This window comes from Sander lucioperca, chromosome 15, assembly GCF_008315115.2.
Source record: "Sander lucioperca isolate FBNREF2018 chromosome 15, SLUC_FBN_1.2, whole genome shotgun sequence".
NCBI classification, from domain to species: Eukaryota; Metazoa; Chordata; class Actinopteri; order Perciformes; family Percidae; genus Sander; species Sander lucioperca.
The window spans coordinates 5598440-5613806 of NC_050187.1; the positions used below are offsets into that span (position 1 = coordinate 5598440).

Here is a 15367-nt window from a genome sequence, read left to right on the forward strand (position 1 = left end):
GAGATAACACGGCTCCGCCGGTCTACACAGACCACGGGGTGGCGTTCTCGCTGCCTCGCAGCTGTGAACAGACGGACCGACGGAGATTATTATCTCGCCGAACAGTAACTAAACTCCTCAGCAGTGGGAGAAGCACAATAGCATTTACAGTCTGAACAAGCTACATATTCAACACAACCTATCAACAATGCACCGTGATCAGAGTGCATTCACAGAAAATAGATTGGACTCGACGGTCACATCATCACATACCGTTCACCATACCTAGAGATTGGCATGGGGTACTTTCCATAAAATCATCTCTCAATGCAAATCAAACCAGTTGTTAGGCTGACTGAAATAAAACCATGCCAATTCCTAGGTATGGTGAAGGGTATGTGATGATGTGGGGCTATTTTAATTCCAAAGGCCAAGGGAACTTTATCAGGATGCATAGTATCCTGGATCCATGAAATAACTGGCCTTTAAAAATAAAAATCTGCCTGCCTCTATGGGAATTTAACATAGGGGTGTACTTATGCCCCCTGTATTTTAAGGAAGAACATTTATTTATTTACGATACATTAATCATTCACAAATGATTAGTGTCCTTAAAGATTGGATTTTTCCTCATTTTTTTAATTAAGGCATTAAGATCAATTTCCTAAAGATTATTTTTTTATTCCTCTTTTTAGTCAACTTTAGCATGGGTGTCCTGATTTGTTCACATGACTGTAGGTGTGAACTGTTAGGCTGCAAAGTCTACATGCAGGCCCTTTCTTTGTCTCAGGCCCATTGTCTCTGAGCACATGTTGGCCGGAAATCCTTTGTTTGAAAAATATAACGTTTAACCCACTACTGGATGGTTCCAACAATGTGTAACTGTGTGAATGTGACAGGTCGTCGTTGCAAATTAGAAATTGTTCTCAATCGATCTTACCTGGATAAATAAAGGTAAAAAAAAAAGAAACTGTGAATGTGATCAGGGCATTCCTGCAAAAGAGAGGCTTCCTCTCAGTGAACCTAAAAATAATAATAAAAAAAAAGGATGGAAGAGGAAATGAGTATGATAGTGACGCAAAATATTATATTCCTTAAGCAATGAAAGGTGCTGTGAACACACCAAGCACACTGGCTTCCCAGCACACTGTCAGTGGTGCCCTGAAGGTTAAAGAAGCAAGCTTGTGACCAGGAGGTCGCAGGTTCAATCCCCAAATCTGGGTGGGGAAAGTGAAAGAGCAGCGCTTGTCCGTCCCTCATTACCACCACTGAGGTGCCCTTGAGCAAGGCCCTTAACCCCAACCGCTCCAGTGGAGCTGCTCAGTAGCCAGCAGTTCAGACTGTGGTTGTACTGGGCAGCTTCCAGGTATGAATGTGTAACTGTGTGAATGTGACAGGTCATCGTTGCAAATAAGAAATTGTTCTCAATCGACTTACCTGGATAAATAAAGGTTAAATAAAAAATAAAAATAAAAACAAATTTAGGCTACCTCTGTGAAGAAATAGAAACTGGTCAATTTATTTTGGAAAAACCAAAACTCTGTGTGCACTTTTCCCCTTTTTGACAAATCAGCCAGCAGCTCCTGCATGAACAGTAGCCTATGTTTGACAGTAGCTAAGTTTCCATCCACTTGTCAATCGAATTATCTGAAGTTCGGTAAAAAAACTCATGCGAATAACGCTGGTGAAAGTGTGTTTCCATCCAACGGCTTTAAAGCGAATAAAAACCTGTGCGTAATGACGTCACATGCTGTTTTGCGATCAAATTGGTATATCGAATTGATTTTAGAAATTTATTTATTTTTATATATATATATATATATATATATATATATATATATATATATATATATATATATATTTTATTTTAACTTTTTTAAACTTTTACAAAAAATAGAAAAAATCTGATGGGTATACAACATCTGACATTGTTACATGAAGTAAATGAAGTAATAAAAGAAAGACAGAGGCTATAAGAGAGTATATACAATAACCATAGTAGTCCAGTGCTTCCTGTCTCATGATTCCGTCAGGAGTATAAATAGAAAACAAAACAAAACCAAAAAGAACAATTACACACACAAAAAAAAAAAAAAAAAGGAAGAAAAAAAAAAAAAAAGGCCCAGAGAGGAGAATCAAACCCTTAGTCAGTGGCGAAAAAATACATAGAAGCCTGTTTTATATTTTGGTCATATAGGGGTCTCATCAAGTAAAGCCAAAAATGGTTTCCACGCTTTCTCATAATAGTTTGGTGCATCCCCTCTGCTAAGGCGAATCTGTTCCATCCTAGAAACACAAACCATTTCGTTGAGCCACCTTTTAAAGCAAGGAGATGATGGAGACTTCCAGTTGAGTAAAATCAATTTCTTGGCCGCTACCATGCCTGTTTTAAGTGCCTGCTTACAGTGGGAAGGGTCGATGTCTTTTCAGAGGAGCCAAAGATTGCCAGGTTACAGTCTGGTTGAATGTTTATTTTATATTGCTTAGAGAACCAATTAAATATGTCACTCCAAAAGTTGTCCAGTACTGGGCAGTACCAGAATAAATGTGAAAGTGAACCTTCTGCTCCGCCACATCTATCACACATGGGAGACACTGATTCAAATATTCTATTAAGTTTAGTTTTGGAATAATGCAGTCTATGTATGACTTTAAACTGAATTAACCGATATCTAGAGTTTATAGAACACTTCTGTATACCAGACAGGCCCTCCTTCCATAATTCCTCTGACAGTGGAACTCCCAGTTCTTTTGCCCATGCCTCCCTGAGATGACTGGTACCCGCTGGTGTCTCAAAGGCAGTGATAAAGTGGGAAATCAAGTGTTTGGAGTTTGGTTGTAAGAGAAGTGTATCATAAAAATTATAATTGTGTGGTCTATTTGGGAAATTAGAAACGTGTTCCCTAAAAAAATGTCTCACCTGTAAATATCGATAAAAATGTGATTGAGGGAGGTGATATCTAGCCTGGAGCATAGGGAAAGAGGCAAAATTGTTATCTATGTAAAAATCTGAAATGCAACGTAGGCCCCTCTCCCTCCAGTCCAAAAAAACCCCTTCCATCAATCCTGGTTTGAACAAGTGATTGCCTGTTATTGGGTGATTTTAGACATTTTAAGGTGTTTCCATTCATTTTCGCACTGCACAACTACTACTACACAACATTCAAGCTAACTTTTGCGAACAAAGTTTTGCTAGACAAAATGGATCATGCCATCTACCAACAAATGATCAATATTGCACAAGTTGTAATAGTGCTTATGTGCCAGCTGATAGCGACATATCAAGCTATAATAAGAAAACAACGATGCTATCAACACATTGCTATGATGATGCAGATGCATGTAAATGCCCGACGACAACGGACAGTTCTGGGAGATCGTGGTTCAGAGACACTTCACGGAAACCCTTTGGTTGAAGCATTTTCGGATGACCAACACAACATTTGACCTGTTGTGTAATTTTTTTGGCCCGTCCCTTTTCCCAGATGTCGCATGCTATCGCCCTCCGGTTCCAACCGAGAAGCGTATCGCCTTTGCGCTCTACAAACTAGCTACATGCGCAGAGTACATAGTGGTAGGCGAAACGTTTGTAGTCAGCAAAACCCCCGTGCACCGGTGTGTTTACAATGTGTGTGCAATGCCATACGAACGAGGATGATGCGAAGATATATATACCTACCTGGAGTGGATGAGGCACATGATATCTCGCTGCGTAACTCCAGAGCGCACCTTGTGCCACAGGTGTATGGCGCAATAGACGGGACTCACATCCTGATTAGACCCCCTGCTGAAGGCTACAGGGATTTTGTCAATAGAAAGGGCTGGCCATCAATCGTACTACAGGCTGTGGTAGACGATCGTTGCATCATAGGGGACATTTGTGTCGGCACTCCCGGTAGTGCGTCTCCTCGTTCGTCCACTTCCATCTGTCTTTGTTGACACCCGCCATGTGTGCAAACAGAGCGGAAATACTGGGCGGAAATGAACTAAAACTTCTTCTTCTTTGTTTTGTGGCGGGTTGCAACCTTAAAATGACCTAAAACATAATCGCAATTCATTATTTATTCGGCAAATAACGTTTCCATCAGCGTTTATCGCATAAGCCGTATATATCGATCAAGATAAAATCCGATGAGACCGAACGTATTTCATTTGAGTCGATATTCATGAAATTCAATCGAATTTTACTGTTTCCATAAGGCATTTTTCATTCGATATCACTTAATTCGGATAAAAACGTGTGGATGGAAACATAGCTACTGTATAGTCTGTACGTAAGTATGTGGGATCTATTATATCATATCCAGCATAGGGTATAGTCTATGGGGACACCTCATTCCAGCCACAGACTGTTTGCCAACCTTCCCTCTGGGAAGCGCTACAGGGCTCCTTCTCACTTCCCTTAAATTGCATCCCCGGCTCCTCCACTTGCCTCCCTTCCCTGTGTCTTAGTCTGTCCAACCGAGGAAGCATGGGAGAGATGCAAGGAAAACATGCGAGGAGAGAGGAAACGAGGAAATATGTTTTAGAGGGATGAGACATCCTTTCCTCTGAAGCGTCACATCACTGTGAATTGGTTAGCTGTATGGGCGGAGTTAGCAACGGCTTTCAGCTGCACGGCTTCAGGAAGGCTGCTCTTGTGTATCCTTGCTCATAGCTCCTCGAAGATCCCTCCTCGATGCTCGCTCCTCATTCCTCGGGGCAGGAATAAGAGCTTTGAGACGGCCTTCACGAAGGGCCAGAACATCTTCCGGTTTAGCCGAGGACCGAGGAGCTGTCAAATAAGGGATGTGAGATTCAGCCCAAGACTCTCTGTTCCACGACCAGCAAGCACAGATGCATCTTCTTCCCCTCAGCTTTCACCTTGCTGAACTCTGCATTACAGTTTTTGCACTTCTGGTTAGATGCTACAGCAACTGCATTTTGTTGTCTCAGTGGGCGATAACAAAGTTAAATCTAATCTAAATGCATATATACCACTTAGTAATCATAAAGACTAACAAAAACATCTAAAAAAAGAGAAGACAAAAGGCTTGCTTTGCCCCTTCCATAAACCACAAGCCCTCTTTCAAAATATATATTTTACTTTAATTACTGAATAATTTGTTTAAAGTGTACGTTTTATATTACTATGTGCAGGTTGTGGTGACAATGATGTGTTTGAGGAGCCTGGGCTTCAGGAAGAGGAGCCAGAGGAACAGGAGTCTGGTTGGTTAACATTTTCTTAGCTTTCACCATCGCAACATGCTGTTGTTGTTTCCATTTTACAGTGTGTAGTGAATGAATGGCTTTCTTTGCGTAACTAACAGATACTTTGAGTATATTGATTGTGTGTTCAGAAAGCATACAATCAGTCTTAAAGCTACCTTCACGGGGCGGCCTCTAGCTCACCCAGTAAGAGTGTTCGCCCCATGTTGGCTGAGTCCTGCAGCGGCCCGGGTTCAAATCTGACCTGCAGCCCTTTGCTGCATGTCATCCCCTATCTCTCTCGCCCCCTTTCGTGTCTATCCACTGTCACTATAATAAAGGGAAAAGCCCCAAAGAAATAATCTTAAAAAAAAAAAAAAGCTGCCTTCACATGATCTGCGGTAAAATCGCTCTGCACTGGCTGTTCCATTGATTACCTTTGAGGAGAGCGGTGGAGACAACTCGGAGGAAGCACTACCCTTGACGGGAAACACTGCTTTGAAATTGTGGCAGAGCGCTGCGCTCAAACTTTAAATTATTTCAACTGGCAGAAGCATTAAAGGGTAATTTAGGTATTTTTCAACCTGGACCCTATTTTCCCATACATTGGTGTCTAAGTGACTAATGTGAACAAGAATCTTTAAAATTGGTTCAGTATTGAGCAAGAACGCTGTAACCGGCAGCCGTGAACCAAGCTGTAATGTAATCATATAGGGCAAATGTGCTTCATCCACTAAAAGTGCTGTATTTACCACTGACATGCTCAGATTATTATTATAAGTGTCAGACAACATTATGGAAAGGATCCCTTCAGAGATACCTTTTTGAAATTGCTATCACCAAACCCACCAGACTACATTCAAATTAATAAATTAAACATTCATTTTAGTGTGTATAGAGCCATCATATTTTCAAATGTAAATGGGTGAATTAAGGGTTTCTTTCAACCAAATCAGGGTGGTGATTGTTGGAATAGTGAAAAGACGAACCAAGACAGCTTTTGATGGTTTCATTTTGTTTCTGTCCACTTTGAATGGTGTATTTTATGATGATAACATTACTGTTTGGTGGGTTTGGCTATAGTGGTTTTGGGGATGTTTCTGGTTAAACAAAAAGGATCTTACTCTTTAACAAAAGGATCGACCTCAGTAGCGATCTTTTCCATAATGTTGTCAGACACTGAACATGTCTGTGGCAAAAATGGCACGAATTTCAAAGATTGTTGTTCCCATCGGTCACTTAGACACAAAAAAATAGGAAAATATGTTCCAGGTTGACGAAGTTATAATTAATATAGTATAGAAAAAGTACACACAGTAGATGAAGGTTTCTCAGAACCTGCTAAATGTACAGTCAGTCACAGTTTGCTTCCTTTACTGTATCACCTGCCCTTCTCTTTTCCTTTCCCGATCTCTCTGTCTGTGTGCTGCAGGTCATGGTGAGATGGTTCAGAGGATCTTGGATATCTTGCGCTTCTTATTGGCCATAGTTCTGGCCATGGTGGATGGACTGACTCATTGGCTCAACCTCCTGACTAAACAGTACAGAGAGACATCTACTGTTCTGTGCAATGAACGCTACTTCATCATACACAAGATACAGCAGGTAAACACAACACATAGATGTTTGTTGAGTAAACACTGATCTTTGGAATTGAACATTCAGCACAGAAAAACACGGACAATCACTAACTTCAGTCTGTCTCCCTCTGATTGGCAGCATCTTACAACAGCAGACTCCACAGACGACCAGGTATCTCAGGGCAGTGAGAATCCCACGCTGGAGACTTGTTTGGATGAGACTGATGTAGACTCCACCAGATACAGGTTAGTGTGGAAAAGAGCCACTTAGGGCTTGTGTACCGAACTTTGATACTTTTTAGGCACCGACCCAAACAGCCTCCATAGTATCGTGTGTCAAAAAAATGCCTTGTCATTCAATGCCTAATTTCAATACCTAAGGAGTAAATCTCATCAGTGTCAGTGAGCCAATAAGCATACAGCATGCTTGTACCAATATCTAACAATGCTGGTGATTGGCTGTCTACACGTTGTAGAGGCAGGCAGGAAAAACTCTACGTTACGCAAAGACACAGGGCTCACGTGTGTGTAGTTGTGAGTTTTTTGATTTTTTTTTTTAGATGTAAAGGAGCTGAAAAAAAGTAATGGAAATTCTATCATAATTGTTGTAATTTCTTCTTGTTAAAGTGGCTAAAAGTAACTTTCAGTTTGTGTTGATTCTCGCGGTCCCTTTGGACAAAAGCGATAGTGTTTTACCACACCTGCTGTCGTAAAAATCTTTACCCATTGTATTACTGAGTTAGCGTTACCGGGAGGTCATATAGTTACGATGAATGTTTTGCTCAGACAATTCAATTACAATGAGAGAATACGTTACCGATGCATCGTTGCATTTCAAGTGTTGCATACGGTAACTTAGTCTACTTTGGATGTATTGTGAGCTAAACCGGGTATCACTGTCACTGTTTAGTGTGTTTGTTATGCCCAGCTGTTTCATAGGGGGCAGTTAGGGGGGCTTTCGATCTTCAGTTTTTCGGTTTTTATATATTCATAATTTTATCTGTATGTGTTTGAATCACTCCTTAAGCTGCCTTGAGGTGGATAGCAGGGGTGTGACAGGCCGGTCTACCCCCAGGCCAAGGCTCAACAGCACTGGGAACCTCTTGAGTCCAGAACCTCCATCCAGCAGCATGGATCTGGTACCAGTGCCATCCAAACAACAACACAGACATTCCAGAACAGCCAGTGAGCTGCTGGGAGACAGGTAGATACTGTGGTATTCTAGATCAACCAAAGTACATTTCCAGGATAATTGCCTGACATGACGTGAGGCACACGTCGGATGTCCCTCACTTCCCGCTCTCTGTGTGTTGCCGTTCTCAAACTTTGTTCGCTTCGGGAAACAACAAACTTTGAGCTAGAAAGCTACCTGCTGAAAATGGCAAGTTTAAAAAAAAAAATATTTAATCGTGCAACAAGGCTGGCCTGCTTGGTTCTTTCGGGGAATATTGAAAAGATTTAAAAATAACCTGTTTATGGCATTAACTATTTAACTGGGACGTTTTGGTACTAATTGGCAGGGATTGCTATGGACGAAGTACACACGGTGATACACTGGTAAGAGCAAATGAGGTTTAACCATGTATCCAACTAATTTAAATAGCTCACGTTACTGTATTGTGTGAACAGTTAACTTCATTTAATATTGTATGTGGCGGTTTTTTTTGCTGGGTGCAAATGTTTCACCAAAACAAGTTCCTCCCTGAGACTATTTTCACGGGCGGATTTAGTCATTTTGGGGCCCAAGGCAAACACAGACATGGGGCCCTCTACATCTCTTGTTTCCCCCCTTTTGTCAATCCTTATTTTTCTAAGAAAGTCCTACTTGTAACTTCTCTTCAGCAGTCTTCACACAGCAATGATGTCTAGACTTCGGGGGTCCGTTTCAGGTAGAAGGTTTAACAAACTCTGAGTCTAACCCTGATGTCTGAGTTGATTTACCCTGAGATGGGAAGAGTTTTCGGTTCCAGAACAGCTGATATGAGTTGGTTCAATCAACTCAGAGTAGGTTCACGCGCGTGCACCACCACAATAAAAAGGCAGCATGAATGGAGCCATGATTCTACGATTCACCATGGTAACAACCACAAACAAACGGGTCGGCGGAAATACTCATGCGCACAAACAGCGAGTTTGAACATGTATTTCGTTAAAAAAGTAAGACAGCGGCTGCTGCTGCAAAAGAGAGAGAATTGGTGTGGGAGAAAATTGCTGCTCGAGTCAATGCGTAAGCATTAAAAGTGTATTAATTTCATATTTAATCACAGTTAACTTATAATATTAGCCTACTAATGAAAACTGGAATTGTATTACACCTATAATTTCATTTGGGTGCAATCCTACTGGCGAAAAAGTAAACTACTAGGCCTACTATATCCCATTCTGAGGCTGCAGCACCATGATCATTAACAGAACTATAATTTATAATCATTTATTTCTTTTTTATGTCTCTCACTGGTTTGTGTCCAGGGAACAATACAAAAAACTTTTAAAAAACGTTTCAGAGCGGGTCACACTTTTCTGACGAGTGGCTTTACTATTAGCCTACAGTATGATCTGATCACCAATAAAGAAAACTGCCGTTTGCAAAAAACGTAATGCGACACAAAGAATCTGCTGGGATGTTAAAGCATGTCCACGATGGTGGATGTTAGTGATATGAGGACGGATAAGGTATCTACATATCTGATGGACTGTGAAAAAAAATACCTCTCAAAACGGTTATGTGGAAATGAAAATACATTTAGTCGGGACTCAATATCATCTCCCGACATAAACTCTCTGTGAAGTAATACAGCTTTTTCATCAACGGGATCGTCGACAAAAGGACATGACATGTTTGAGAAAAAAACGTTTTATAATCTGCCTAACAATAAGTTTTATTTATTAAGTTTTTATTCATGCAGATAACAAACTGCATTAAAATGCACCTGATACAGACTGAATGAATGAATGAGGAAATGAGAGAGAAGAAACCTCGAGTTTCTCTCAGTCTCCTCCCTCTGACACAGTGTCAGAGGGAGGAGACTGTGTGTGTGTGTGTGTGTGTGTGTGTGTGTGTGTGTGTCTGTGTGAGAGTGTCTGTGTGTGAGTGAGTGTGTGAGTGAGTGAGTGTCTGTGTGTGAGTGAGTGTGTCTGTGAGTGAGTGAGTGAGTGTCTGTGTGTGAGTGAGTGTATCTGTGTGAGAGTGTGTGTGTGTGTGTGTGTGTGTGTGTGTGTGTGTGTGTGTGTGAGTGAGTGTGTCTGTGTGAGTGTGTCTGTGTGAGAGTGTCTGTGTGAGTGAGTGAGTGGGTGAGTGTTTATGTGTGAGTGAGTGTCTGTGTGTGAGTGAGTGAGTGAGTGTATCTGTGTGAGAGTGTCTGTGTGTGAGTGAGTGTGTGAGTGTCTGTGTGTGTGTGTGTGTGAGTGAGTCTGTATTGTCATGTCTAAAGCGCTATAATCTGACCTTGCGAGCTGTGGCCTCAGCAAATCTTGCTATCACTGATTCCATATCCATAACGTTAGCAGCAATATCACTTGAGCAGCCTCGGCTGGCACTGTCGGCAGCAACAGGTAGCTCCTCCTCGCTAGCAGCAGTGCTAACGGTCGTGATGGTGGTTGTAGCATGGGTTGTAGTGTTGTTGTCATTGTCAGCGGCGGGCATCACAATAAACTTTGTTAACTTCGGCAATTTTTTTAAAAACGTTTTGCTTTCCTCCCGCTTCCTCCTTTTTTCAGCACCACTTGGGTAGTTTCGCTTCATTGTTACTCTACTCTGTACACTGTCTGTTACTCTACACACGCACCCTGTCTGTCTGTCACTTTTTTTTCTCCGTATTTTGGCGCATTACAGTCTTGTCACTTTCGCAGATGTGCAGTAAGTGAGATAATGGAATAGTCCAATCATGTAGTGAGGTGGGGGGGCCCCCTCCGGTCTGCAAAACTAATGATTTGATGCCATTTTTCGCAAATGGAGTTTTAGAAATATATAATTTGCGAAAAGTAAAAAAAAAAAAAACCTTAAGCATAAGTTAATGGGGCATTTTGGGGGCCCCTAGGTAGCTCGGGGCCCAAGGCAATTGCCGACCTTTGCCTAATAGTAAAGTCCGCCTCTGACTATTTTGCACAGCCACCATCGCTGTCCGGAGTTTAGCGCCTCCCAAAACAATTATGATTGGTTTAAACAAATGCAAACAACCCAGAGTGTTTATTTCTTCTATCCCAGAATGTATCTGTGGTGTAGCCAGACCTTACTTCACAGCGCTGTGGAGGTCTGCCAATGTGAGACTAATAATATGAATACTCATGTCTTAAGAAGGCCAACACTGATCTACAGTGACAGTGGCTATGGGTGGTGATGGCGCAGTGGATGTGACACATGCCTTTGGTGTGGGAGACCTGGGTTCAATTCCCACTGCGATACATCAACCAATGTGTCCTTGAGCAAGATATTACATAACCCTTAACCCATAGTTGCTCCAGAGGCGTGCAACCACTGACATATATATATATATATATATATATATATATATATATATATATATATATATATATATATATATATATATATATATATATATTGTGATGTAATGGCTACTGATTTCATTTGACCACCATTTCCACCACCTTGGTTTCACAGTGTTTTGTGTGTAGTAGCAGTAATACCACAATGTTTGCATTTTGAATGTGTTAAAAGGAAAACTATTAAAAAACTATAACTACTAACTTTTTTTTTAACTTGTGTTTATTTTATAGCCCCCACCATTAGTTCTATCAGGTATTAAAAGACTGGTGATGTACAATACAATGATAAATTAATACAAATTGATGGTTGTGACTTCCCCTTCTCTCTTTGCAGGCAGTTCTTCATTGAGGAGCTAGAACAGAGCAGAGAGTTCTACAACAGCCAGAGCCGTCTGCTGAAGCTGCTGTTTGCCATGTACAACCTGCTGGCAGCCAACTCAGAGTTAGTCTGCTATTTTATCATAGTGCTGAACAACGTGGTCAGTGCCTCTGTGATATCACTGGTCCTCCCAATACTGGTGTTCCTATGGGCTATGCTGGCTGTTCCAAGACCAACCAAGAGGTTTTGGATGACTGCTATAGTCTACACAGAGGTATGAACCCTGAGAGGAGACACCCACTTCATAAACTTAAGTAACTGATATGCCATGAACCTTCACAGTAAAATTGTGCAATATTGTTTATATAGTTTCACTGCATGAGTGAAAAAATTGCATCAGTGGCTCTGAGGTGCAAAACTGAACAATATGGATTTGTGAAAATCTGTGGAATGACGCTGTGACAAACTCACAAAAAGGATCATCACCAATTCTGCAGCTCGTCCGAGATATGTTAATTCTCTTTTAGCTCTTTTTTTGGTTTTACAGGGCACATAACCTGCTGAAGCAACAACAGCAATGCCACTGTGTGATTGCAAACTGCAGTGTCTCGATGCTATCACATCAATTTACAGTTTGATTTGTCAAGTGTTGTGTTTACAGCTTGTTGTCCTGCACCCAATTGGCCAAAAATACAAGTTGATACAGCTATTAAAAAATAACTGAACTGATTTAAATTATAACTGATTTTATAATGCGTTTAGGGTGAGGATGTGCCTAAACTTTGAGAACAAGCAGTAGTCAAAAGAGATTAATTTGATTTCAATAACAAACAAGGTAGGTTGCTTTAAATAAATAATTACAATGACAAGTTATTAACAAACAAGGTAGGTTGCTTTAAATAAATAATTACAATGACAAGTTATACTGTAAATAATCTAAGAATTGCATTCAGGGCAGTCTGCTATGACATGATGAAAAGCAGATTTGCACTCAACCATACCCTTTTGATCTCATTATCTTAACCTTTAAAGCATCTCTTTTAATTTTTTGGTCATCATACAAAATGTCATATTACTGTTGATTACTTATTAACTCAGAAATCTCTCACCTTTGAATTACTGAATTACAGTAATGAGTCCAAGAGAGGTGGGAATATATACAGGTCACAACAAGCATAGAGATGTTCCTGACTGGTCTGATGGGGAACAGCATACTGCTGCCTTCTCTGTGCTCTTTTCTGATCTGACTGGGGGTACTGCTGTTGTGTTCTCTTTCCAGGTGATGGTGCTGGTGAAATACCTTTTCCAGTTTGGATTCTTTCCTTGGAACAGTGTTTATGAGATGACTTTAAATGAAGACAAACCTTTCTTCCCACCTCGTATCCTGGGCCTAGAGAAGACTGACAACTACATCAGATATGATCTTCTTCAGCTGCTGGCTCTGTTCTTCCACAGATCCCTGCTCATGGTCAGTTAGTATTTACAGTGATTACAGTGATGTTTAAGCTTGACAACCAGTAAGCAAGGACACATTAAAGTTGTGATCAGGGTAAAAGCAACAAGGGCACAATTAGCCACCTTCCACTTTTCAAAATATACCCATTTGTAAATTTTACAGTTAGACTTAGGGCTAAAAAACGTCCTCTTGCTGCCAAACTATTACAATCTGGATGACACAATACACTGACTTTATAATTAGAAACAGCCATTGGATCGTTTCAGTAGGCTCTTTGCTAAGCCCCACCAAGCTTTGAATTCCAGTATGGAGTTCACAATGATAATGGTAGCATTAATTATATCCCAGTCCTTATTTTCGCACAGAATTAAGAAAAGCAGGCCTTTCATTTAATTTTTACGTTTGATATTTTATCAGATGTATCTAATTGACATCAATTGTATTAGTTAGTCAAACTATCTCTGGCTGACTTTTTTGGTTTTCCCAATGACTCATATTAAAATTGGAGATTTAGAGTATGAATATGATGGCTACATACATGATATCATGCAAAACTCCAAAGTAAACTGATGCTCTGGGTGTTTCAACCTGATGTGGGTGTGCTATTCAATTCAATTAAATGTTACTTATAGTGTCAAATCATAACAGGAGTTATCTCAGGACACTTAGTTATAATTTACAAAGACCCAACAATTTCCCCCAAAGGCAAACATTTGGTGTGAGGAAAAACCTCAGACAGACCCTGACATCTGCTGCTGCCGGTTGGGACACATAGACACTGATACAGATATACAGATATAGAGAAATATAATTCATAATAACTATAGCAGTTGGTATGATGAACAGTGGAAATTATAATAACAATAAAGATAATAGAACTATGACTAAAAATAGTAGCTGTAGCAGTGCAGGGCGCCGAGCAGGACCACGGCAGCAGCTGCAACCACGATTTAGGTGCCAACCCAATCCAAGGAAATCTGCGAGGAGAGAAAACAGAAGGACTCCGGGGAATAAGCTCCCCTGAGCTAAGTTAGTAACAAGCACTACTGGGACATGAATGCACATAGATGGAAAGAGAGAGGAGCTCAGTGTGTCAAAGGATGTCCCTCGGCAGTCTAAAACTATAGCAGCATAACCAAGAGCTGGTACGAAGCAAACCTTTGGGGTTGATAGAAGAATCCGACATCAATGATGTGTGGGTGAAAGACTGGCGGAAACAAAGGTCCTGAGAAAGGTATGAGTGAAGCGAGAAGCTCTAAGTGATTCACATTTTTTGTGGATCTGTATGAACTGAGTCTGTCTCCAACAAACCTGTTGCTGTGCAGAAGAAAATGTGTAGGATATCTGAGATATTTGTGGATTGCAGTTATATCCTCAGCCAGGTCGGGTCAGAATGAACATTCTGATTAATAGCGGATGGGTGTGATGGGTGAAATAATGTGTGTGTGTGTGTGTGTGTGTGTGTGTGTGTGTGTGTGTGTGTGTGTGTGTGTGTGTGTGTGTGTGTGTGTGTGTGTGCGCGCAGCGTTATGGCCTGTGGGACCACGAGGGACCCCTGGAGGAGCAAAGCCCCTCACCGGAAAGTTGTAAGGATGAAGGAAAAGCTAGAGATGAAGATAGAGGGAGGAAGGAGGAAGAAGAGGAGGGGGACGGCAGAGTGAGCTCAACATCTACCCTGGAAAACCTGGAAATTACTGAACTGGACCAACTTGAAAAGGTTGCTATTGGTTACTGCCCTGTCAATAACAATTTTTAAAGATGTGTGTGTATGTGTTCTTAGCCGTAGACTAAACAGTGACATCATGTAAAAGCTTATTTTTGAAGATAGTAGTCTACTTTCCTACTTTTTTTTAAATCAATTGTTTGTATTCATTTAGCATATTGTGGACTATGTTGAACCGAGTACCAGCTCTGCTGCTGCTACCACACAACCTCCTGCAGATGAACCAGCACCCAGTGGTTCAAAAGATGGACAGGAAACTCCGTCTGGGCTGAAGGACATGTTGAATCTTCCCAGCAGGCCGAGGGAGGATAAGATGGAGGGAGACGAAGAGCAGGTGATAGAGGAAGCCCCAAAGAAAAGCAGCGGTATCCGCTTCCGCAAGAAAACAAAACAACCCCAACAACAGTGCAGCAAAGGTTTGTGGCTTCATTATGTGTGGACTGTGATGTTAGAGGTGTGACTCATAACATTAACACTGGCTGCATTCCATTAAGGTGCACCTCATTCAAGGACCTGGTATTGCACAAGCAAAAAGCTACTTACTGCCAGCTTTTTATATATGCAGTTATTGAAGTAGACTTATTATGCTTTTCTGTATTTCCTGTCATATCTATAATGTT

The 15367-nt window shown here is 41.0% G+C and overlaps 1 protein-coding gene across 4 annotated transcripts in view; it reads left to right on the forward strand.

The window, feature by feature from the left end:
* Positions 1-15367, forward strand: part of piezo1 (piezo-type mechanosensitive ion channel component 1) — a 204794-nt gene that overhangs the window by 167886 nt on the left and 21541 nt on the right. For all 4 annotated transcript variants that reach the window (XM_031313782.2, XM_031313783.2, XM_031313781.2 and 1 more), the window contains exons 33-40: positions 5119-5187; positions 6599-6771; positions 6886-6992; positions 7774-7950; positions 11584-11842; positions 12848-13036; positions 14550-14741; positions 14902-15163. In XM_031313782.2, coding sequence (XP_031169642.1) covers positions 5119-5187; positions 6599-6771; positions 6886-6992; positions 7774-7950; positions 11584-11842; positions 12848-13036; positions 14550-14741; positions 14902-15163 — 1428 coding nt within the window. The remainder of the gene's footprint in view (positions 1-5118; positions 5188-6598; positions 6772-6885; positions 6993-7773; positions 7951-11583; positions 11843-12847; positions 13037-14549; positions 14742-14901; positions 15164-15367) is intronic.